The following is a 26,626-nucleotide window of genomic DNA, read 5'->3' on the forward strand; positions in this document are numbered from 1 at the left end:
AAGACTGAATGCTTTCCCCCTGGGGTTGAGAACAAGGCAAAGATGTCTACTTTCACTGCTCCTATTAAACATGGTACTGGAGTCCTCAGTCAGTGCAATAAGGCAAGAAAAAGAATACAAGGCATACAGATTGGAAACAATTATGCTAGGTAATATATAATCCAGATAAAAAAAGAGTATATATTTTATGAGTCCATTTATATAAAATTCTAGAGAATGCAAATTAATCTATATTGACAGAAATATCAGTGGTTGCTCAAGCAGTGGTTGGGGGGAAGGGATTACAAAGAAGCAAGTGAAAACTTTGGAGATTATGGATATATTTATTATCCTGATTACAGTGGTGTTTTCACAGGTATATACACCACATACCTGTATAAACTGCACACTTTAATATATGTCTTTTACTGTCCATCAACAATACCTCAATATAGCTGAAAAAAGAGGGACTTAAAAGACATATCAAACTAATAAAAACAAGTTAAAGTATGAAATACATAAGAGTTGTGCTTACTTTTGAAGAGAAGGTAGATCTCTATGCACATTATGAAAAGAGAGCCAGAGGGGCCGGCCCAGAGGTGTAGTGGTTAAGTTGGCGCACTCCGCTTCGGCAGCCTGGAGTTTGCAGGTTCGGATCCTGGGTGTGGACCTAGCACTGCTCATCAAGCCACGCTGTGGCAGCATCCCACATAAAATACAGGAAGATTGGCACAGATTTTAGCTCAGGAACAATCTTCCTCAAGCAAAGAGAAGAAGATTGGCAACAGCTGTTAGCTCTGGGCCAATCTTCCTCAAAAAGAAAAGAAAAGAAAAGAGCCAGAAAGTGTTAATAGAAAAGTATGATGTCGTTAGGCCTGCCAGATTTAGCAAACAAAAATTTAAGCCTCCAAGTTAAATTTGAATTTCAGATAAACAACAAATAATTGTTTAGCATAAATATATCTGAAATATTGCATGCAACATATCATAGTAAAAAAATTTGCTGTTTATCTGAAACCTGGACCAAACTTATACTAAACAATTGTTCACTGTTTATCTGAAATTCAAATTTAACTGGTCTTGTATTTTATCTGGCAATCCTAGATGCCATCATATCTACATTGTATGAAATCAAGCCTCTGAAAAGGACAGCCGCTTGAAGCCTCTGTTTATTTTGACTTAGATGAAGCTGCTGAACTGCTGTACTCTAGACAAAGGCTGCCTGCTCAGTGTCCAGCACAGTGCCTTATTCACAGTGGGTGCTCAGAACATATTTTCTGCTCTGCAAGCTGTGTGGAGATAAGGACTGCATCTGTCCTGCTCACCATTTTATCCCGAGGGCCTATTACTGTTCCTGGTGCTCAATGAATATATGATTAAATGAATAGCTGCATCTTCTGCCCCAGAAAATTGCAGGGTTGACCTTTTAATACCAGCCCTTGTAGCTGGCTGATCAACTTCTTGGACAAGCCCCAGTTCTGATTTCTTGGCTTGTCTCCCTCTTCACTTTTGCTGTGTGTGTCTCAGGTTGCTGTTTTATTTTGTATTGTTTTGTGCGTGACTGACCTATCCTTACCTACATTGCCTCTTGTTTTCTTGTTTTTCCCTTTGGAATCTGGGTGATTGCACTGAGACTCTGAGACCTTCAGCCCTTGGGCAAACCTGAGAGTCTGAAACACAGCAGCTAGGATTGCTTAATGAATTATTGCAGCATGTTCCCTTTAGAGCTAAGGAGATTTTGGATGGGGCTTCAGGTTTGGGGAGACCAGTATAAAAGGAAATCTTTATATATTGGTGGTGGGAGGATTTTAAACATTTGGGATTTTTATTATCCTATAAATATCTGAAGTACAAAATGCATTCAAACTCTAAATGCATTAATTTTCTTCCACAAAATTAAGAACTTAACCTAAGATTCCTCCTTGTAGTTTACTCCCACAAATAAGCAGAGACTGTAGAAGTTATTTCTAGTGAGAGAAGGATAGTGTGGAGAAAAATGTCTTGTACTTAGGAGATTTTAGAACTGTAAGGAATCTTAGGATTCTTTATTTAGTTACATAATTTAGTATAACTACCTGCTTGTTTTGAAGAGGAGTATGAGGCCCAGACACTCTCCCAAGTTCACCCATTGAAGGTCTGAAGTGAGAGAAAGGTAACACTCAATAAAACCTAGGTCTCCCATGTACTACCAGCTCTATAACCCACTTTCCCTAGTTCTTAGCAGTTGGGAAAGCGCTGATGGCTGTAGGGTGGAACAGTAATAAAATGAAGCACATTGTGCTAAGAGCATACATGCTACTCTTCTTGGCATGCTGAATACTGTTCTTGGGTCTTTCTGAGCCCTTCCTCCACCATTAAAGTCTGTTGTACCCCTTCATCGGTGTGTTCTCGGATGATTCACTCTTCTTATATGGTTATATTTTTGTCTTGGGGAAAAACTAAATTAAGTACAGGCTACTGTGGTTTTGAGATACTTTAGGTCACCGATTCGTTTCTATGCAAAAAGACATTTTAAGAAGTAGAGAGGAGGAAGGTGGCAGAGATTTCTAAAGGGACAGAATACCTGCCCTTGATTTTTTCCTTAGACGTAAATGTCTTAGATAATTTAAACTGTTATGACGATGACATAACCTAAATGCTTCCACACAAACGCAGTTACTTTAAAGGAGGAGAAGGAGGTAAGAAGAGAGGGAATATCACATTTTGTACATAGGGGAAAAAAAGGTTATTACGTAGGAATTCATGAAATATTAAAAAGTTTTCCTATAGGGATGATTGGAAAGAAAATGAATCCTCCTATCAATTCCAAATGCAAATGAATTAGAGAAAAATGCAGTCAAATAAGCAGAGGTACGTACTTACCCCTCTCCCAAGGGAAGATGAGGTCTTATTAAGGTAGCTAGTACTATGCAAAATGTTTTGAGTGCCAGTTGAGAAGTGGTACAGATACGGGAAACGTAAGCATTCACTTTCATTGGTAAGGTAAGGTGACGCAAGAATTGTGACTGCAGCCTCTGCTTGGCGTCCAGTCGTGGCGACTCCGCATGCTGCAGGTGGAGGAGCTGGCTAGGGAGAGGAGAGCTGGGACGCGGTTCTGCAGTCTACACTCGCAGGGGTCTGTCCTGCCTCCGAGGCTGCATTGCAGTGGGGTGTGAAAAGTTCGTGTGTACCAAAGCTTAGGGGGCCCTTCTGTAGCAGGAGGGACTCGAAGGACACGGAGGAACATGATCTCATCTAAGGCATGTGATTCTGAGGTGCTCAGGGTCCTGCACCCCCCAACTTGGGCTGAAAAGCGAACTGCCAAAACAGCAGCCCTTGCAGGCGCCCAGAGCTGCGGGTGCAGTGTTTCCTCCCGTCCGGCAAGGGCCGCTAGGAGCGAGTCCCCGCGTGGGGCGACTCTCGTCGGCCGCTCGTCTCTGTAGCCCGCCCGCAGCCGCGGGTGGGAGGGAGAGAAGGCCGCCAGCACGCGTGCGCGCTCCGTCGGTGCGGCGAGCCTGCGTGCGTGAGTGGGAGGTGGCAGGCCTCAGCCTCTGGCCTTCACGGCTGTCGGTCCCGGCGCGACGTCTCGAGTCATGAACCGGTTTGGTACCCGGTTAGTGGGAGCCACGGCTACCCCGTCGGCGCCACCGAAAGCCCGCAGCAATGAAAACCTCGACAAAATTGATATGTCTTTGGGTGAGGAGCCGAGTTGGACCGAGTTGGAGTGGGGGGAGGGCTGGGTGGAACCAAGTCCCGCGGTTTGTGGGGGAAGGGGCAGTTGGCCGCCGTTGTCGATCGAGTTTTCTCACGGGTGGGCGGAACCAGGGGAGGGCCCTGGGCGCGGAGGCTGGACAGGCTGGTGCGGGGGTCGAGCCGGAGGGACCCGGGCGTCCCCGCGGCTGGGCTGTCTGAGGAGGGGCTGTGGGGGCGGGGGGCGCCCGGGCCCGGAGGGTTGGAGGGGCCAGGGGTGCGGACCGTTTCCCCCCCAAGAGGCGCTACCACTCGCGGGTGAGCCGGCTCTTTGTGAGGATCGCTCGGCGGGGCTGCCTGGAGCGTGTTGGCGGTGGGCGTTCTCGGGGAGAGGGGAAGGTCGCCTAAGCTCTCCCTCCGGAGGAGGCTCCTGGAGAGCCCCGGCGGGGCTGCGCGCCTTGGAAATCCGTGCTGCCCGAGAGGGGCTGGTTGGCCGTTTCTGCGCCCGGCCTCTGCCTGGCGCTGTGGGAGAAGCGGAGGGACGCCCCCGAGAGTTGTCGCTGTGACAGGCGCCAGCCCGCGGGGCGCCGACCCGGGAGCGTGTGGCAGACGGAACACAGCGCCAGGCAGGGACTTCATCAGATGGTGCTGTGTTAGGCGGCGCTAGGGAAGCGCGTTCTCCTTAGCCAGGCCTCCCGGTTCGTTGATTAGAAAATTATGAAGCAGAAACCGGGGGCGGGGGGGGGGGGGGGGAGGTGGACAATTACGAGGGTTGACGGGAGCCGGGTACGGCGCGGAGTCTAGCACGTAGAAGGGGGGAGTGGTTTGGTGAGGATCGTGTGAAAATCGGGAGGACTGGTGATTCAATTAAAAATTCCCACCGAACTCTACTGAGGCACTAGTCTCTCTGTTCGGCTCAGCTGGTTAAAAAGTAATCCCGTTTTTACCGGGATTCAAGTCATGGTGTTAGATGTGGTCAGCTGCCTGCTGTTTCTGTGGCCCACAGTTTTCTGGATATTTGAGAAGTACCTGACTCATGGGTGCCGCTGTGTAACTTTTCCGAGGATGGTAGCTTTCTCTTGTTGTGGTTTATCTGCAAAGGTTTAGTCAAAAGTCAAGAACTCTTGGTTTCTCTGATTGCCACGAGTCAGATCCCAGTATATGAATTAACTAAATCATCAGAAATAATAGGTTTGGCCTCGTCTTGTCTTACTGCTAGTCAATAATGAACGCTATAGAAATGAGAAATCTTTTGAGTTAATAAGGCCAAGAAAAAGTATAATAACGGATATTTATTGATGCTTACTACCTGCCATGCACTGGACTAAGCATTTTATCTGTAACTCGGTTTATCCTCATAATAACCGTTCTATGAGGTATGAGCTCCTGTTGAGAAAGAGCCTAGAATCCAGAACCACGCTGTCCCCGTTCAAATCCTGCCTCTGCCACTTATTAGCCATGTGGTCATGGGCAGATGACTTCTCAGTGCCTCATCTGTAAAAAGGTGCATAACTGTGCTTGTCTGCCTCAGAGGGTGGTTGTATTAAATGAGCCAGTAGGCATATATAAACCGTTTAGAACAGTACCTGGTACACAGTAAGCATTGTATGACATATACACACACTAAGCTATTATTGTTATTCCCATTTTACAAAACCTGAGGTGTAGAGAAATTAAATAGCTTCCCTAAATTCAAACAACAAGTAAGTGGTGGAGCCAGGATTTCAGTCTGGCTCTAGGGCCCCAAGCTTTAGCTGTTGTAGGAAGTGTTAAACGTGTGTTTTCATAACCAATGCGTTTCTTAAGTTTCTAGGTTTTTTGTATGTATTTTGTTTGGTCATTAGGATGTACAAGTGAAGAAAACTTCTCTAAATAGGTAGAAATGCAGAGCTGTGGATGGCTAAAGTAGAGCTTGGCCCTTTTTCTCCTCTCCAAGAACATACAGCATTCTGTCAGGTGCCTTTTTTTTTTTTTGATGAGAATTTTACAGAGATGGGATGAAGAAATGATATCTATTTCACAGTTATTATGCTTTGTGAATATATTGTGAATATTATGCTTTGTGATCGTACCTGGAGAGGTTTTAGAATCTAATTCTGGTTACCGATAAACTGGCCTTATTGTGGCTCAGTTTCTTAATTTGAAAATGGGTAGTATAATAATTTCATAGAATTGTGAGAATTAAATGAATACATGTCAGAAGAATGCCTGTTAGTACTCAGTTACTAGTATTATTATTACCGTGTATATACCCTTAGTGTTATAAAAGAAACTTATAAAAGTAGTTCATCGTAATGGTTTGGTATTTTTTTTCCTTCTGTTACCTACCCTATCTACTCCTTGAGTAGGAGAAAGCCATTTTCTTCTTTTGAATTAGAAGAATCCTCTCTGCCACATTTAACTTGAGGATTTAGACAATAAAATGTTTAAATATAAAACAAAATGTTATGTTTGATATGCATTGCTACTTTTAATGTTTAGTTATGTTATATTCCATAATGCTCTTCTTTAAAATTAACCTGGTTAGTCAAAAGTATACTCTGCTTTTTTTTTTTAATGGTCCCCAGACCAAATTCATTTCTTTGGTTTGCTCTCATGGCTCTGAGATTTCAGACTTCTGGTGAAGAAGAAGTAGCATCTTGTAAAAAGAAAGTAGTATTTCCAAAGTAGTGTCTTTCTGACTGTAGTTTTCCCTTTCTGCTCACTGAAAATTTAAGTTCATGTATCTGATGTTCATGAAACCTTTTTTTTTTTTTTAAACTGTTTTTGAGTGTCTTTAACTTTGATGAACTCTTGTAGTTGAAGGATTGATCTCAAGGAGATAAGGAAGTACTTTGGGGGACATTTGAATGATTTTATTCAAGTATTTGTTTGAATGTGATTGAGAGTCTTAAAGATAGCAGGTAGATGAGATAGAGTAGTAATATGTAAGAAAGGATCCCTATTATCTATATTTCCTTCTTTGACTTCAGAAAAGACTAATTATATTAATATAATTGTTAGATTATGTGTTTAGAGCACTTTGGAAAACATAACTGAGGTTAATTAGTTTTGTTAAATTTTATTAAGTTGTTGTTGACCATGTTCAATTTCTTTAGTTTATTTTCTTTATCAATCATTAAAATTAATGTTGGAGTTGAGACTGTGGAAAAATGGATATTTCTAAAATGAGTATTTTTGGCTTCTAGTAACTTCCTTTTAACAGATGCAAATAGGAATTTGGAGTACATTTACTTTCGTAATCTTTACGTTTTTCTGTTGTGGAATTTGAACAATGTGGTGTTTGTGAATTACTTTGGGGAGTTTGAAAGTGTTTTTGGAAATAATGAGGCTTAGATCAGCAGAGAAAGGAAAGGAAACTCTGAATTACTTTGCTAGTGGAGTAGAGAACTAATAGTATTTTCTTCTTGTACTTTATCTTTTTTATGGTACTTGTTTAATTTTGTATTTACCATTTACATGTCTGTTTCCATCAGTAATTTTAAACTTATTGAGAGCAGGGACGATATTTTACTTTCCTTTGTTTCTTACAGCACAGCTTGCCATCTGTATTCATTGCACATAGTATATACTCCATAAATATTTGCTGTATTGAGCTGAACTTAGAAATTTAATGTTTTAATTGAATGATTTATTTTTTGGCCACCTATGGTTTTATTGAAAGGTGGTCATCTTTAAAAACTGGAGACTTCTGTGATTATGAAAAATAAGTATGAATAATTTTTGTAATCAGACTTTCGCTTATTTACATTTATCGGGGAAAGAAATACTATGGATAACAAATCTTCATTAATTGGTAGATCTGCTCTGGGCTATTGATTTGAACTTTTCCTACAAAACCTTTTTTCAGTGCTCCTAGTATATTGGCTGATTAGAGCTTTTATCTTCTTATCATTATTATCCTCTTATGGAAGTGCTTTCAAAGTAGAAAAGAAGTTAGGAACATAGGAAATCTATCAACTAGAAAAGGAGACAGATGGGGCCGGCCCTGTAGCCGAGTGGTTAAGTTCAGGAGCTCTGTTTTGGCAGCTCGGGGTTTCGCCGGTTGGAATCCTGGGCGCAGACATGGCACCACTCATCAGGCCATGCTGAGGCAGCGTCCCACATACCACAACTAGAAGGACACACAACTAAAATATACAACTTTGTAGTGGGGGGATTTGGGGAGAAAAAGGAGAAAACAAAAAACAAAAAAAGAGAAGATTGGCAACAGTTGTTAGCTCAGGTGCCAATCTTTAAAAAAAAAAGAGAGAGTAATTGTGTCATTAAGTTAAAATAATCATCACATTTCTTCTATCACAGATGATATCATCAAATTGAATCGAAAGGAAGGAAAGAAGCAGAATTTTCCGAGACTAAATAGAAGACTCCAGCAAAGTGGTGCCCGGCAATTCAGGATGAGAGTACGATGGGGAATCCAACAGAATTCTGGTAAGTTTTGCAAATAAGCTTTAATAAAGAGCTGTTCTTTGTGGGTTCATAGTATGCTATCTTTAGTACATACTTTGAACATGGAGGAAATATATCAGTATCCTTTGTGATTTGTATTTTTCTCTTCTTTGGTTTTCCTTTAATCTTAAAATCTGGTAAACATTTAAATTGCCTTAAATAGATGGTAACACTGTTTCTTAAAAACATTAAGTCATTTTAAAGTAACCTTAGTATATAGTTTAAATTATATCGAGGGCTATAGAATTGTAAAGGATCTTAACGTTGTTATCATGAGGTCTTATCTCCTTCACAGTTAGATGTTCCTTTAACAGTCTGTCTGATGGATGACTGTATAACTCCAGCTTAAATATATTCAGTGAAAGAGCATACCACCTCAAAAGACAACTTACTCCATTATTGGAGACAGCTCTGTTTACTAGAAAATTTTCTTAATTTGAATTGAATCATGTCTGCCTATTAATACTACAGAGTTATAGAAAGCAAACTCTATTTTCTATATGAGAACCTTTTAAATATGTGGAGACTACTATTCTGCATAGAAAATGACTTCCAGACTGTATCTTATCATCCAAGACCCTTAGGATTTGTTAAATCCTCCAAAGGTGACACTCAGAATTGAATGTTTTAGATGTTATCTAAGAATCTTGGAACTCTACATATATAGTTATTTTCGGTAATCTGGAAACTTGTTTATTTATAACCATCTTGTTCCAAAATGGATTTAAGGCAGTAACTGGGAGCACTGTTAATTATGTATGACTCATTAACTTTTTTAGCAGTTGTTTCACTGTTTTAGAATAAATCTCTGTTCAAATTTTAAAAACTCTACAACTTTTTTACACATATGAAAAAGTATATGATAAACCAGCTCCCAAGTTTTTATCCTATATGTTGAAAAACATAAAAGATAATCTACTCTCCAGTGGGTTGAATATATTTAGTTCTATGTTTAACAGCTAATATGCCAGCATATCCTCAAAATATGTCTGTAACTGAAATTATACCATCCAAAAAAATTTATTCTTCCCTAATAATTTCTTGAACAGCTGACCCCAAGCAAGTAAATTTTGTGACAAGTATTTAGTTATAGCGAATGAATATTTAATTCCGGTGATTATATTTAAAGATTTCTTATAAATGTTACTCAACATAACCGTATTTTATATGATTTGTTTTAAAATAAGTTCAGAGTTCATAGAAGCCAGAATTATATTCATTTATGCTAACTATATGTTAAATACCTGGTAAATGCTCTGAACTGACCAGGTTCTCTGGGTATGTAAAGGTGTGGTCTTTTACTTCAACAGAGTAACAGAGAGAAGTTAGATAACAGATAAGATAGAAAACATACAGTTGAGGGGCCACCTTGTGGCGTGGCCAAGTGGTTAAGTTTGCGCACTTTCAGTGGCCCAGGGTTTCACTGGTTCGGACCCTGGGTGCAGACCTAGCACCGATCATCAGGCCATGCTGAAGTGGTGTCCCTCGTAGCTCAACTAGAAGGACCTACAGCTAGAATATACAACTATGTACTGGGGGGCTTTGGGGAAGAGAAAAAAAAGAGGAAGATTGGCAACACACATTAGCTCAGGGCCAATCTTAAAAAAAAAAAAAAAAGAATTCCAGCATCTCCTCTAAAAAAAAAAAAAGAAAACAGAGTTGAGAATTGTTATAAGAGAAATTCCAGTAGTACTATAGGACTTTCGATAGGGATTTTGTGCTAAGAAAATCAGTGGCGATTTAATTGATAAGGTGAAATAGAATCTGGTCCATAAGGGAACAGAAAAGCTTTCCTTTTATGGGGTTTGTGATCTGAGCCTTGAGATAAATGATGTCTAGGGGCAGCTTAGGATCTTGTAAGATTGAACTTGCACTTGTATGTTCTCCACTTACATGTGACAGGGCCTAAAATAGAACAGCTGCTGCTGTCACTGAATGTGCAGAGAGATATTAAACTCTGATTGGTTAGAAGTTGAGATTTCCACGTTGTAATTTCAGTGAGGATGTTCACTTGAGGTAAGAGAACAAGTAGGACAGAGAGCCCTTGGCACACACTCAAATTATTTTTGATGGCTGAACAAATACGTGAATAAACTCTTCCTAATTCTGTGCCTGAAATATAATTTGGTCAGTCAATAAATACTCATACAGTGTCCTTCAATGGTGGAATACTGTACAGCAGTGGTTCTCAAAGTGTTGTCCAGGGACCCTGGGGAATCCTTGAGATTCAAGGGGGTCCACAAGGTCAGAAATATTTTTATAATAATACTAAGACATTAATTGTGTTTTTACTCTTGTTCTCTCATGAATGTACATTGGACTTTTCCAGAGTCTGCACAACATGTGAAAGTTAAAACAGATTGAGTGCAGAAGCAGATATGAGAATCTAGCTATCTTCCATTAAGCCAGATGCTGAAGACATTTGCAAAAATGGAAAACAATGCTGCTCTTCCTAGCCAATATTTTTGTTTTGGAAAATAGTTTTTACTTTTCGTTTAAGATGTTGTTTGTCCTACATGGAGGGGGTTTATTACTCTTGTTTTAATGAAATAATAAGTAGTTTTTAAATGTCTTAGTTTTCACGTCTAGTATGGTAAGTATCAGTAAACGTAAACCCACAGAAACAAAAACTCTTTGGGGTCTTAAATAAATTTTAAGAGGGTAAAGAGGTCCTGAGACAAAAAAGTTTGGTAGAAGAGACAGGGAAATATTTGTATATTGCTTTGGAAAGGAACCAGTTGTATGATTACATACATTCTGTGATATGACATTTCCTAGAAAACTTCTCAAATCTTCATGTAAGTGATCAGACTCCAGAAATTATTGAGGCAAGTGGATGTTGGTGTCAAAGAAATTCTTGAAGAGTTTCAAAGGAAAGATGAACATTCCTGTCTCTAATTTTAGTTGTTCTCAGCCTTGGTTGCACCTGTAGAGCTTTATAAAGTAGACTGATAGTCTGGCTGCGCTTCATTTCTACTGAATGAAAATCTGCAGAAGTAGGGCCTATGGAATTTTTTTAAAGCTCTGTATGTGGCTAAACTGCCCCTCCGATGGAGCTGAAAATGTGAAAGGATCTTCAGAGATAGTAGTTCAAGTAATGAGAATGAAGACCCTCTGGAAAGACAGAAGAGAACTTTTTGGAGGGGCTAAATGGATGAAAACTAAGAAAAGACTATTGCATGAGATGATGTCTTCAGTACTTCATAGTGCTTTCAGAGTATATGAAGGTTACAGAGGGTAAGAACGGAGAGAAATTGAAGCAATATGTAAAGGTCTTTATTTGTGAAATGTGCAATGAAAGAGTGAAAAATAGAACCATTGCTAAAACTGAGGTACAGCTAGTGAAGTTTGTTCAGACATACAAAGGGAGGGAGAGGGAAGGGATGATCCGGGTTTGCTAGAAGGTAGAGGAGAAGAAGCCACTGATAAGAGAGAAATAAAAGTTAGTGGAAAGAATCATGAGTATGAGAACAATGACAGTAACTGTCAGAAATAGAAGGCACCCAGAAATAGAATTCTATCCCATACTTTTCTCCTTTTAATTAATTGTATTCTTTCTCATGAGTCTTTCTCATTTAAGCATAAAACTTTGGTGTATTAAGAAATTCATCTATTTAATCTCTCTTTTTGCTCTACCAATTCATTCTTTTGGAGTACTTTCACATTTCTTTGTTCCTCTCTCAGTCCTGTATCATATCATGGTTGAGGACTGCAATAGTATCTGAAATGGTCTCACTGCCTTCTCTCTCCCTCTTCCATTCACTCTAAGATACTGCTTCTAGGGGCCAGCCCCGTGGCCAAGTGGTTAAGTGCGTGCTCCGCTTCAGCTGCCCAGGGTTTTCCAGTTTTGGATCCTTGGCACAGACATGGCAATGCTCATCAAGCCATGCTGAGGTGGCATCCCGCATGCCGCAACTAGAAGGACCCACAACTAAGAATATATAACTGTGTACCAGGGGGCTTTGGGGAGAAAAAGGAAAAATAAAATCTTTAAAAATAATAATAATAAAATAAAATCTTTAAAAAAAAGAAAAAAAGATACTGCCTTCTAGACTGATGTAATCTGATCTTGAGTTCTGTGACCCCCTCATTCCTTGTCAAGTGCGGTTTTTATCCCCACTTAAAGCTCTCTGATTTGAGGCTAGCTACATCCATTTACTTCTTATCCTTTTCCCTAGACTGTCTCTCAGTATGCTGTGCCATCTTTGTACTTGTCGCTTCATGTCTATCTTCCTATTCAAATCTTGCCCTTTTTGTAGTACCTAGCTCAGAGCCCACTTTTCTATAATACTTGTTTTTTCATCTTTGGAAATATACCATAGGTTATATTTTCCTTTTACTATTCTTTAGTTTTTATATAACTAAAGTTTGGAAAAGTGTTCAGTTTTTGGAGCCACACAAACTTCCACTTAGCTCATGACTGCTATTTTCTAACTATGACCTCTGGGTGGTCGCTGTCCTTCACCTCATTTTGCTCACCTGCAAAATTGAGATCATAGCGTGAACCTCATCAAGTTCCCATTTAGATTAAAGTACTCAGCACAGTGCCTACCTGCTTTGTTATTTAATACAAATAAAAACAGCAAGTAGATGTAGATTTAATTTGAATATACAGGTTCCTCCAGCATGCCTAATTTCCATTTGGTTGCAATTCTAGAAGGAAGTCACACACAGAGCGGCAATAATTTGATTTTAAAATTTAAGAAAAAATTGTAACTTATTGCTTCTTTTCTGATTATAAAAGTAGTAAAATCAGTACCATTAGGACTGAGGCACAGCAGCCGAGAAAGGAAGCAATCTGGAAGAACTCCCCACCATACTGAATTGCCATGCTGGTGAAACTCACTGGGAAGCCATTTGTGGGTGTGATGCAGCTTTCACTGGAGGATGAGCAGGGCCACAACTGTAGTGATGCCTAGGACTAGATTTAGACAGATGCCTAGGGACCAAAATTTAAGGCGTCACTCACGCTCAGATTTTGTGCCGTACGTGCCTCTCTTGCTTTATTTACCATAGTCTCAGCTTGTGGGAGAGGGATAATGTGTGCCACTGGGTATCCTATGCCACAAGAATAAGCCTTGAGTTGTACACTGAAAGGTGGAAGAAAAGCCTCTTGTTCTTCGAGAGTCCCTCCAGCGCCCTCTACTGACAAAGCTTAACATTGTGCCAGCTGGTAAGAGAAATGTTCCATTAAGAGAAGCATGGCAGTAAAGAATGAATTGGGAGCTGAATGACATTAAATTGGTAAAGGGTTCAACCATCATAATATAACAAGTTTTCCTCTCTTGTTAGATTTTGGCCTTAAAATGGGTACACCACACAAAAACGTTCTGGAATTAGATAAGTTTGAGAGTGACATGTTATCACTGTTTTAGAGATTCATCACACACATTAGTTCTGAGAAATCCTACAGTAGGGAAAACTATTTTACTTTATTTAGTTTGACCATGAAACTTTTCTGTTGGAAGACCTGTTACCATACTTCAGATGTGTAATATTATACAGGATACCATTCTGAAAACATTCCCCCCAAAATTAGAGTTAAGATAAGAATGCCCAGTATCACAATTGTTACTTAGCATGGTTCTGTGGAATTTCCGGCAGTTGCGTTAAGAAATAAAAGATTTTAAAGTGTAATTATTGGAAGGAAGAAGACAGTATCACTTGTGGGTGATATGATTGTCACTCAGAAATCCCAAGAAAATAGCTTGAAAGACTATTAGAAGTAATAAGTGAATTCAGTGACATGGTTGGTTAAAAGGTATTAATTAAAATCTCAGTAGTGGGGCCGGCCCACTGGTGCAGTGATTAAGTTCGCACGTTCTGCTTCTCAGTGGCCCGGGGTTCGCTGGTTCAGATCCTGGGTGTAGGACATGGCACCGCTTGGCAAAAGCCATGCTGTGGTAGGCGTCCCACGTATAAAGTAGAAGAAGATGGGCATGGATGTTAGCTCAGGGCCAGCCTTCCCCGGCAAAAAGAGGAAGATTGGCAGTAGTTAGCTCAGGGCTAATCGTCCTCAAAAAAAAAAAACAAGAAACTCAGTAGCTTTCTGTAATGCCAGGAATGGTAATATGAAAATTATTCTTAGAAAAGGATATTTTTTTGTGATTGACAACAAAATGTATAAAAATACCTAGTAATAAGCTTAAAAAGAAATGTGCAGGACCTGTAAGAGCAAAATCTTCAAACTATATGGAGCCAATTTAGTGGCAAAAGAAGACTTGAATAAGTAGAAAGCCATACTGTGTTCCTGAGTATTGTAAATATGTCAATTCTTGAAAAATCAGTTATAAATGTAATGTAATTCTTTTATCAAAGTAGCCAAGGAAATTAGAACTAGACTTTAGAAAACGGATTTATCAATATGACAGTTCATAAATGGAAGAAGGCAGATAGCAAAAAAACACATGGAAAATGTTCATTATCACTAGTAAACTACCAAGTAAGACAAGATTTTTTTTCAAATACTAAATGGTAAAGATTAAAAAGAATTAATTTTTAGAGTTGTCAATAATATGGAAAAAGTGGCACCATTATCTTCCTGGGAATGTAAATAAATATAGTCATTCTGGAGGGAATTTTTACAGTATGAATCAAAATTCTTAAGAGTTTGCTTTACTATTTGATACAGCATTTTGTTCTCTAGAAACTTATATCTTTTTTTATTAGAGACTTGAGGAAATAATCATGAATGTGTATAGAAGTGTTATCTACACTGTTATGGCAAGGTTATTTATAACAGTGTAACATTAGAAGTAGCTAAAATGATTAGTATGAAATTGATTGGATCAAGTGTGGTACATTAAAAACTAATGAAATAAAAGAATGTAGGGACATGGGATAATATTCACAATGTAGTGTTAATGTATAGTAGAAAGTAGTATATAGAGTATAAGATGTGGTTGCTAGAAGATTGACTCAGTCCACCTTCTAGGCACTTGGTACTACAAAATTGTGAATTACCTCATGTAATGATAGTCTTTTTTTCTTCTTCTTCTTCTTATTCCCAAAGCCCCTCAGTACATAGTTGTATATTCTAGTTGTAGGTCCTTCTGGTTGTGCTATGTGGGACACTGCCCCAGCATGGCCTGATGAGCAGTGCCATGTCCACACCTGGGATCTGAACTGGCGAAACCCTGGGCTGCCAAAGCAGAGCACATGAACTTAACCACTTGGCCGTGGGCCAGCCCAGTGATAGTCTTTTGAGTTGCTTAAAAATTTTTGAAACTGAGGCTGACCTGGTGGCATAGCGGTTGGGTTCATGTGCTCTGTTTCAGTAGCCCGGGGTTTGTTGGTTTGGATCCCGAGCTAGTCAAGCCATGCTGTGGCAGGTGTCCCACATATAAAATGGAGGAAGATGGGCATGGATGTTAGCTCAGGGCCAGTCTTCCTCTGCAAAAAGAGGAGGATTGGTGGCAGATGCTCAGGGCTAATCTTTCTCAAAAAAAAAAAAAAATGGTTGGAATTAAAAATGTTAACTTTTTAAATGTATACATACAAGTAAAAGAAAAGACTAGAGAGATGTAGAATGTTAGTGGTTATCTCTAGGTGGTGGGATAATGGGTGACTTTTATTTCCTTATTTATACTTTATATGTTTCTAAGAATTCTGCAGTGAGCACGTTTATTTTTTCATAATCAGAAAAAAGTATTTAAATAGATAAGATACAAAATGGAAAAGCAAAGTCAGTAATGTAATATGCCACAGATATTAAAATACGTCCATTGAAGCTCACTGGGAACTTTAGCAAAAGCAGTTTGCATATGGTAGGACTGAAAATAAAGAAGCCAAATTGCAACGTAGTAAGTAAATGGGAGATGAGATAGTGACTCCACTCTAGATTAGCATTATCCAACAGAAATAAAATGTGAGCCACATATTAATAATATATTTTATTTAACCCCATATAGCCAAAATATCTTTACAACATATAATAAATATAATATTATTAATGAATTATTGTACATTGTTACATCTCAATTCAGACTAGCCATATTTCAAGTACTCAATAATCACATGTGGTTAGCGGCTAACACACTGCACAGGGAAAGTTGAGGCTGTCCTATCTATTGAGACAGTAATACCAGACAGAGGATGGCTAGAGGGGAAATGTGAGAATCCTCTGGTCCTTTACAGTCCATTATAGCAACAGGACCCTTTCTACTGCAGCTTATTGCCTCTTAAAAAAATGAAATATTTTCTGTAATTCAAAAGAAATATATGTAAATAATATAAGAAATATATAAATAATAATAAAAAATAAAACTCATACCCTCCACCCTGTTTAAGAAATAAGATATCTTGTGACCTGTGTGCCCCTCAGTTGTATTCTTAGATTGATATTGTTTCTTCTTTTTTTTTTCCCTCTCCTACAGGTTTTGGTAAGAATAGTCTGAGCCGTCGAGGAAGAGTAATACCTGGAAAGAGACGTCCTTATGCAGTTATCACTGGCCTTGCAGCCAGAAAAGCATCTGGAATTCGAAAAGGAATTAGTCCTATGAATCGACCACCTCTAAGTGACAAGGTAGGTTGATGGCTACCCGTGAGTCAGATACCCTTTTCTTTTATTTGTACTAATGTATCTGTGCATGCGCTTGAGAGAGCATTTTATTTGAATATTTTTATTTATTTTTTAGGTAGTACTTTGGGACTTATATAAAAAATTTGGTAACTAAAAATCATTGTCATTCATGAAGAAACCTGAATTTCCACATTCTCAAATATGAAATTTTTTCTTATGGATTCCTGACTTTCCCTGTGTGTGTGTACAATTTTTAACAGGTTATTGAGGTATAAGTTTGTACTATAAAATTCATTTGTTTTAAGCATACGATTCAATGAACTTTAGAAAATTTACGGAGTTGTACAATCATCACAACAATCTAATTTTAGAACAGTTCTTTCACCCTAAAAAGAAATCTCATGTCCATTCAGTCATACCTTATCATCTGCCTCAGGCAACCACTAATCTACTTTCTGTAGATTTTCCATATATTTGCCTGTTCTGTACATTTCGTGTAAATGGAAATTATACAATAATAAATGGTCTGGCATGTAGCCATGTTTTTCAGGTTCAGGTTCATGTTGTAGCATGGATCAATACTTCATTCCATTTTATTACTGAATAATATTCCGTTATATGGATATACCATATTTTGTTTATCCATTCACCAGTTGATGGACATTTTGGTTGTTTCTGCTTTTTGGGTATTGTGAATAATGTTGCTGTGAACATTCACCTGTAAGTCTGTATGGACATAGGTTTTCATTTCTCTTGGGTAGGTACCTATCCCCTAGTTGATATTTTTAATTAGAGTTACAATCATTTACCCACCATAAGTTAGTTACTTTTCAAATTTTAACTTAAGTTTTATTTACATCTCAAGGAGTAATTTTTGGATTGGCTAAAGCATTCCTTAAAATAGTTTCACAAATTGTTTTTCTTCTAATTCTTATGTTTAGTACGTCTGAACCACTAAAGAATTTAATGTTCTACTTTTCAATCCCTTTGGTTTCTCTGATTATGAAAGTAATACATACTTGTAAAAAAAAATTCAGGACATTCATTCCTTAAATTATCTTAAATGTGCGTATTCTGGTTAAAAACCACAACTGTCTTAGATCCCTTAACTTTTCAATTCTGCCACCACCAACAGCTGTTCTCTCCTCTAAAACTTTATCATAGAATTTACTGTTTAATTATTAGAAATTAGAAGACATTAATGAGATATGGATACTGGAAGGGAGAGTGGGTTTAACTGCTAATTACTTGCTCCAGGAAAAATTTTAAGTTGCCACATGTGGTAGTCTTTTGAGTTGTTTGAAAATATTGAAAATGTTAAATTATAGAATGCTAAGAATGTACTGAATAGATTTTAGAGAGAGTCAACTTAGAATATCTGTCATATAAAAGTTGTGTTTAAGTTCTTACGAGATTCTTCTACTGGACTGTATATCTTTGTCAGTGTCAATTCCGTAACTTTTCCCTTTTAGATTCAGAATTTACCAAAACTGGGCCTATGTTATTTTCTGTAGAACTTTTAACTTAACTCTGATAATACTAAACCATTTAGAACATCTGTGACCTTAAAAAAATGTGTTGTTGCTGCGTGTAAATGGCAGTTATTTTCTACTAACGGGTAGTTTTAATCATTTATCTGATTTTGACAGAAATAAACACCTTATCTCCATACTGTGGAATTCTATTTAGCGATAAAAAAGGAATAAATGTTAATACACAGGATAGCATGGATACATTTCAAAACATTGTGCTAAGCAAAAGAGGCCAAATACAAAAGACTATGTACTGTGTGATCCCATTTATTTGAAATTGTAGAAAAAGCTAAGCTATAGTGACAAATCAGTTATGCTTGGAGTGGGAGTCAGGCGAGGTAAGGGAATTGACTACAGAGGGTCACAAGGAAACGTTTTAGGGTGAGGGCACTCTTCTCTATCTTGATTATGGTGTGGTTACATGATTGTATGTAATTATCCAAATTCATCAAACTATAAACTTAAAATTTTATTCTATGTACATAATACCCTAATAAAATTAACATAAAAATGAACTAAATATCTTAATTTCTTTCTCTCAAGGAATATATTTTTTTTTGATGAGGAAGATTGTCCCTGAGCTAACATCTGTGCCACTCTTCCTCTATTTTGTATGTGGGAGGCTGCCACAGCATGACTTGATGAGTGGTGTATAGGTCTGCACCTGGAATCTGAACCTGTGAACCCCCGGGGCCACTGAAGCGGAGTGTGTGAACTTAACCACTAAGCTGCCAGGCCAGCCCCAAGGAATAATTTTTTTTTTTAATTTTTTAATTTATTTTTTTTATTAAGGTTATAAAAGTTAACATCCTTGTGAAATTACAGTTGTACATTATTATTAGTCATGTTGTAGTTACACCACTTCACCCCTAGTGCCCTCCCCCCACCCCCCTTTCCCCTGGCAACCACCGATCATTTCTCTTTGTCCATACGTTAACTACCACCTATAAGTGGAGTCATACCGAGTTCGTCTTTCTCTGTCTGGCTTATTTCACTCAACATAATTCTCTCAAGGTCTATCCATGTTGTTGTGAATGGGACAACTTTGTCCTTTTTTATGGCTGAGTAGTATTCCATTGTATATATATACCACAACTTCTTTATCCAATCATCAGTTGCTGGGCACTTCAGTTGGTTCCATGACTTGGCTATTGTGAATAATGCTGCAATGAAGATAGGGGTGCATAGAGCTTCTGAAATTGCTTATTTCAGGTTCTTAGGATAGATACCCAGTAGTGGGATGGCTGGGTCATAAGGTATTTCTATTCTTAACTTTTTGAGGAATCTCCATACTGTTTTCCATAGTAGCTGCACCAGTTTGCATTCCCACCAACAGTGTATCAGGGTTCCCTTTTCTCCACAGCCTCTCCAACATTTGTCACTCTTGGTTTTGGATATTTTTGCCATTCTAACAGGTGTAAGGTGAGATCTTAGTGTAGTTTTGATTTGCATTTCCCTGATGATTAGTGATGATGAGCACCTTTTCATGTGTCTATTGGCCATCCGTATATCTCCTTTGGACAAATGTCTGTTCATGTCCCCTGCCCATTTTGTAATTGGGTTATTTGATTTTTTATTGTTGAGTTGTGTGAGTTCTTTGTATATTATGGAGATTAACCCTTTGTCGGATAAATAACTTGTGAATATTTTTTCCCAATTAGTGGGCTGTTTTTTTGTTTCAATCCTGTTTTCCCTTGCCTTGAAGAAGCTCTTTAGCCTGATGAAGTCCCATTTGTTTATTCTTTCTATTGTTTGCCTCATGTGAGGGGTTATGGCGTCCGAAAAAATTCTTTTGAAGCTGATGTCAAACAGTGTGCTGCCGATATTCTCTTCTAGAAGACTTATTGTTTCAGGTCTAATCTTTAGGTCTTTGATCCATTTTGAGTTTATTTTAGTAAATGGTGAAAAAGAATGGTAGATTTTCATTCTTTTACATGTGGCTGTCCAGTTTTCCCAGCACCATTTGTTGAAGAGACAGCTTTCCTCCATTGTAGGCCCTCAGCTCCTTTGTCAAAGATTAGCTGTCCATAGATGTGTGGTTTTATTTCTGGGCTTTCAATTCTGTTCCATTGATCTGTGCATCTGTTTTTGTACCAGTACCATGCTGTTTTGATTACTGTGGCTTTGTAGTGTGTTTTGAAGTCAGGGATTGTGATGCCTCCAGCTTTGTTCTTCTTTCCCAGGATTGCTTTAGCAATTCGGGGTCTTTTGTTGCCCCATATGAATTTTTGGATTCTTTGTTCGATTTCTGTAAAGAATGACATTGGAATTCTGATTGGGATAGCGTTGAATCTGTAGATTGCTTTAGGTAGTATGGACATTTTAACTATATTTATTCTTCCAATCCATGTGCATGGAATGTCTTTCCATGTCTTTATGTCGTCGTCGATTTCTTTCAAGAAGGTCTTGTAGTTTTCGTTGTATAGATCTTTCACTTCCTTGGTTAAATTTATCCCAAGGTATTTTATTCTTTTTGTTGCAATCGTGAATGGGATTGAGTTCTTGAGATCTTTTTCTGTTAGTTCATTGTTAGCATATAGAAATGCTACTGATTTATGTATGTTGATTTTATACCCTGCGACTTTGCTGTAGTTGTTGATTGTTTCTAATAGTTTTTGTATGGATTCTTTGGGGTTTTCTATATATAAGATCATGTCGTCTGCAAACAGCGAGAGTTTTACTTCTTCATTGCCTATTTGGATTCCTTTTATTTCTTTTTCCTGCCTAATAGCTCTGGCAAACACCTCCAGTACTATGTTGAATAGGAGTGGTGAAAGTGGGCACCCTTGTCTTCTTCCTGTTCTGAGAGGGATGGCTTTCAGTTTCTGTCCATTGAGTATGATGTTGGCTGTGGGTTTGTCATATATGGCCTTTATTATGTTGAGGTACTTTCCTTCTATACCTATTTTATTGAGGGTTTTTATCATAAATGGATGTTGGATCTTGTCGAATGCTTTCTCTGCATCTATTGAGATGATCATGTGGTTTTTGTTTCTCATATTGTTAATGTAGTGAATCACGTTGATTGACTTGCGGATGTTGAACCATCCCTGTGTCCCTGGTATAAATCCCACTTGATCATGGTGTATAATCTTTTTGATATATTGCTGTATTTGGTTTGCCAAAATTTTGTTGAGGATTTTTGCGTCTATATTCATCAGTGATATTGGCCTGTAGTTTTCCTTCTTTGTGTTGTCCTTGTCAGGTTTAGGGATCAGGGTGATGTTGGCTTCATAGAATGTATTAGGGAGTGCTCCATCTTCCTCTATTTTCTGGAACAGTTTGCGAAGGATAGGTATTAAATCTTCTTTGAATGTTTGGTAGAATTCTCCAGAGAAGCCGTCTGGTCCTGGACTCTTATTTTTGGGGAGGTTTTTGATTACTCTTTCTATTTCTTTACTTGTGATTGGTCTATTCAGATTCTCTATTTCTTCCCGAGGAATAATTTTTTTAATCAAAATTATTATGAAAGAAAAACATTCCTAGGTATACTTTTTAGAACACATTTATACACACATATAAATTCTAGAGCCATGGAACATAAATTCACCATATATTAATGGGTATTATAGTTGTATTCCATGTATTCATCATTTAACTAATGTTGACTGAGTACCCACTGTATGCTAGATGCAAGGGATTCTGCAGTGAATCAATAGAAAATCATATGATTACAATATGGCAAGTATTTTGAAGGAAAATAATCTGACAACAGCATCAAAGAAGGAGCTTTCATGTTTACTTGATGTTATTAAAGACAAAAATACAGACCTTGGAATGGGCCATTAATCTGATTTTGTAGCATTTCTCCTATGCTCTTGATATTCTTTATCCCTGTTTTTACATTTACTTCTTTTCCAAATATTTATGAAAATGAAGATTTTTATAATTTTTTAGGTGTAAATTTAAATTTATTTATTTTTGTTTTGTTTTGTGGGTTTTTTTTGAGGAAGATTAGCCCTGAGCTAACATCTGCTGCCAATTTTCCTCTTTTTGCTGAGGAAGACTGGCCCTGAGCTAACATCCATGTCCATCTTCCTCTACTTTATATGTGGGACGCCTACCACAGCATGGCTTGCCAAGCGGTGCCATGTCCGCACCCAGGAGCTGAACCAGTGAACCCTGGGCCGCCGAAGTGGAACATGCACACTTAACTGTTGTGCCACTGGGCTGGCCCAGATTTTTATAATTTTTGCGTTTTATAGTCAGTCAGTATTTATGAAATATTTCTCATATGCTTAAAATATAAGGGAATCCAGATTAAGTATAAGATATATGGTCCATATTGTCAAGGACTTTTGAAAAGTCTTTATGGAAAATATGGAAACCTAAATTGGGCTTTAATGATAGATTGAACTTACATATGTGGAGGGAGAAAAGGTGGACATTTCATGTGCTTGTTTCTATGATATTAAATTTTCTTTTCCTTTTTTTCTCTGTAGCCATTTCTACTCAGGCCTCTTTGTTATCACGACCTCCTCTTTTTTCTTTCTCACATATTTTTATTTTTTGTACCTTGGCCCTCTTATCCCTTCACTTGATATCAAAATCACGTTTATATAAATGATCCCCTGATTTACATCTCTGGCTCTCTGATTCTTCTCTTGAGCTCCAGAGGCATGTTTCCCCATCACCCGTGCATCTCCCAGAGCACCTCAAAAAAATAAAAATTTATTTTTCTGTTTGAATTCTCCTTTTGAGGCAAGAATTTTAAGTATGATGTGGTTGTTGTCTTTTTAGTCACTTAACACTGGAAACATTCAAGTCACTTAATCTCTGTTTCTCTAACCTATACATCTCAGCAGTCCGTGTCCATTCTGCCTCAGGAATGTTTATTGTAGGAGGATATATGTCAAAAAGCAATCTGATTAACATAGTTTCTTGCCTTCTGAAAGAATATAGAACGATATTTTCCAGCATTAAAAAGGAAGACAAACCTTCTGAGACAAAATGAAGTGCAGAGAAAACCAGTTGCAGTTCTCAAGAGACCTAACCAGTTAAATAGAAAGTAAGTACTCAAATATAAGACAATAATAAAGACAATAATATGTTATCCTGCATTTAAAAAGATACATTTCTCACACTACATATTCAAAGGGATGGATTTGCAGTGATTCTTGTAGTTATTTGGTCATTTTCAAGACATATTTGGAATGTCTCTGAACATCCAACATGAAAGCATTCAGTAATAGCTTCCTTATATTTTAGACCCAGTGTTATTGATGAATTTAACTAATTATAAATTTTTTAAAAAAACTTCACTCTACTTCTTTACCTCTCTTGACATATAGAATAAAATTGCAATGACATATAGAATAAAATTGCAAAAGGTGATTATTTTGGTAAAAACACCTCAGCCAGAATTATTCATAATTGGGAATCCTGAAAGCTGAGTTTGTTATTCAGTCTCGGTGGCTTTTAATAGAACAATATGTGTTATTTGTGGAAAAGGCCAACTAGAAAGAATTCTGTGTAAATGCTTATTAAGCTGAAATTATTTTTATATTAAATTGAAAGGCATAACAAAAACTTAAAAATTATGACCTATTGTGGCGTTCTGTTCTCTGTATGGATAAAGTGGGCAGAAAGGAAATTGACAAGCTATGAAGTTTCCTTATTTCAGTTTCAAGTACCATTTATTAATTTCTTATAGAAGATAATTCAAAACAAAAAAGCCCTGAAATGAAGTCTTGGTATAAATGCAATGGCTGGAATTGCAGTTTTGCTTTAAAACCATTGTCTCTTTTTTTTGGAATCACTTGGTGGTACCTTTTGGAAAAAGGGAACTTCTCAAATAATAACTTGTTAATTACATGAGCCATTAATGAGCCCATCTTAATTTGGCTACCACGGAAATTTAGCATTTGAGCCTCTGTAAGATTGGAGGTAAGATTAGCTAACCTGTTAAGCACTCAATTATAAAAATAAATAAAAATGAAAATTTTTTTCTCGTATTTTACCAACTTCCTATAGAAACTAGAAAGGAATTAGTGAAGGTCAAGTCAAACATATTTAAGAGTATGTTGTTCTGTGCATGAAAGAGGAAGCAGCGGAAGAGAGTAAGTCTGTCTGTGTTTTTTATTAATACATAAAGGTTTCTGAGTGAGGAAGGAAGAGAAAACTGGACATGTTATTTTCAAGGTTTTCTCTGTTTTTGGTTTTCAGTAGTTCAACTATGAGGTGCCTAGATGTGATCTTTGTACTAATCCTGTAAATCTGTTCATTTATATTTGTCACCAAATTTAGGATTAAAAATGTTAAAATGTCTTCAGAGGAGTTGTTTTATGTCAGAATATTAGAGAGCTGAATATTTGCAAGATAGATTAATACAAAATTAACCAGGTTGTTATGTAATATGCTGCAGAGGGAGATATTTGTAAATCAAATCTTTGTGTAAATAAGAAAATAATTTAGAGTCTTTATGTTTAGTGTACCTCAAGTTTTCAGCCTATGAATTTAACTGTTTTTGCTTATTTTTTCTCAAGATGTTTTCAGAGTTAAGTGGCTCAGGCTATTCATGATATATGTGTTTTTGTTGCAGAAATAATATTCCAGCCAATTTTACTAGGAGTGGAAATAAATTAAGTCATCAGAAAGACACTCGCCAGGCAACTTTTCTTTTCAGAAGAGGCCTGAAGGTATTAAAAACTCTTGGTAGTGTTTTCTTTGTACCCAAACAAAGGATCCTCAACATCCACCTTTAGTAATTCTCAATCGTAGGCATGGCCCGTGGTTGAGGTGTAGGGGTTGGGTCTGGGATTTGCAGAACATGACATTAGATTCGCTCTTTTTTTTTTTTCCTATTTTCTTTTTTGTTGTCCTCAATAGCAACATCTTATAAGAATTTAATGTTATTTAGGAATAAACTTGTTTTTATCACTTGTTCTCATATAGGAACCCCAACAAAGACGTGTTGCCAGAATAAGCACATGCCCCTCTCCTGCATTCATACATATACCATACTGGGTTATAAGGTTACAGAGCAGGATAGCTCTTTGGATTCAAGTCCTCTGCTTTCTGTGGGATCTACTGCTTTTTTTTTCCCTTCAGGTTCAGGCCCAGTTGAACACAGAACAACTGCTAGACGATGTAGTAGCAAAGAGAACTCGTCAGTAAGTTTCAATTTGTTTTTCAAGATGTCATTTCAAAACTCCCAGAATATTAGTGACCCGAATTACTATATGCCCCAATCCAAAAGAAATTAAATGAATAAATTAACTGTTGAGCCTGAAATAAATAAATCTTATTTTGTTTTTTCCCAAAAACCTTTTTTTATTTTTTATTTTTTTATTTTATTAATTTTATGTTTCCTTTTTCTCCCAAAGCCCCCTGGTACATAGTTGTGTGTTTTTAGTTGTGAATCCTTCTAGTTGTGGCATGTGGGATGCCACCTCAGCATGGCTTGATGAGCGGTGCCAGGTCCTCGCCCAGGATTCAAACCGGTGAAACCCTGGGCCACCAAAGCAGAGCACTCGAACTTAACTCCTCAGCCATGGGGCCGGCCCCCCCAAAAACCTTTTAAATTTTCACCTCAGTATTTTAACGGTTTTGGCACGAAATACATTCTGTTTTTAGGGTTTTTTTTTTACTTTTTTTCCATTTTATTAAAACAGCTCTTTATTTTCTGTAGCTGCTTTTATACAAATGAATGTATTAGAGAATAAATAGAGGAAAATCCAATAGAGCTTTTAGAAAATTTGTAAACCTTTAAAAACAATAAGATGTTTCTCCTTTTCACATTTTTTCCCCTTACACCTATAAAGGTTTTTAAAAATATATTTTTGTGTGTTAGAATTGCACTTCCCAAGTGTGTGAGTTGTAGCATTCTAATTCCATCAATATGATCAGCTTTGGAGATTAAACCATATAAAATTATGGCTGCTTTTTGGAAAATAAAATATGATCGTGGTCCAGATATGATTCCAACTAAAATAGGGCATGATTTTGAGCAATCAAAGTGTAAGAAAGGAAACTATTTGAATGTAATGCTGGCAGTATTCTTTTGCACAAGAGTCATGACATTGGAAATCATAAGGAAGTGATAATCATAGTCTATTTGCTTCTGCAATGAAAATTTTTTACATAATTGTAATAATATAAATGCTTTTTATTTGTTTTGAGAATCAACCTATAGAACATAGCACAAAATACTTAATTTGGTAACAGAATATAATGTAAATGTTGGATTTTGACTAACATAAATATAAGAGTAGAGCTGATAAAAAGTGGGAGGTACAAAGTGGGAGAAGAGGTGGAAGAAAGGAATGGAGGTACTACTGTCCTTTCATAGAAAGTGAGTAGGGGATGGTGTCAAGAGACACTACTGAAAGAAAGAGATTTAAGTATATTTAAAGTTATAATGGAAGTAAAATAGTGATATAGCCATCAAAACGGTTAGGAGTAGGTAGGGAAACTAGACTATAGTGTGATGAGCTAAATCCTCATCATAGCAAGATATTATATAAGCATCTTGTTT

The 26,626-nt window shown here is 37.5% G+C and overlaps 2 protein-coding genes across 15 annotated transcripts in view; one reads left to right on the forward strand and one right to left on the reverse strand.

Annotated features, from left to right (window-relative positions):
- RUBCN (rubicon autophagy regulator) overlaps positions 1 to 3,323 on the reverse strand; it is a 68,124-nt gene extending 64,801 nt beyond the window's left edge. For 2 of the 14 annotated variants that reach the window (XM_023623585.2, XM_023623577.2), the window contains exon 1: positions 2,842 to 3,175. In XM_023623585.2, the coding sequence (XP_023479353.1) occupies positions 2,842 to 2,954 (113 nt within the window). In that variant the 5' untranslated portion in view covers positions 2,955 to 3,175. Of the gene's footprint in view, positions 1 to 2,054; positions 2,116 to 2,841 lie in introns of all 14 variants that reach the window. The other 12 variants (XM_070243613.1, XM_070243607.1, XM_070243595.1 and 9 more) reach the window with 11 other exon arrangements.
- The window catches only part of FYTTD1 (forty-two-three domain containing 1), a 28,989-nt gene continuing 5,641 nt past the window's right edge, over positions 3,279 to 26,626 (forward strand). The window contains exons 1-6 of the mRNA XM_001501465.7: positions 3,279 to 3,654; positions 7,951 to 8,079; positions 16,473 to 16,621; positions 23,046 to 23,158; positions 24,692 to 24,788; positions 25,201 to 25,262. Of these exons, the coding sequence (XP_001501515.1) occupies positions 3,552 to 3,654; positions 7,951 to 8,079; positions 16,473 to 16,621; positions 23,046 to 23,158; positions 24,692 to 24,788; positions 25,201 to 25,262 (653 nt within the window). The 5' untranslated portion in view covers positions 3,279 to 3,551. The remainder of the gene's footprint in view (positions 3,655 to 7,950; positions 8,080 to 16,472; positions 16,622 to 23,045; positions 23,159 to 24,691; positions 24,789 to 25,200; positions 25,263 to 26,626) is intronic.

This window comes from Equus caballus, chromosome 19 (assembly GCF_041296265.1).
Source record: "Equus caballus isolate H_3958 breed thoroughbred chromosome 19, TB-T2T, whole genome shotgun sequence".
In the NCBI taxonomy this organism is placed as follows: Eukaryota; Metazoa; Chordata; class Mammalia; order Perissodactyla; family Equidae; genus Equus; species Equus caballus.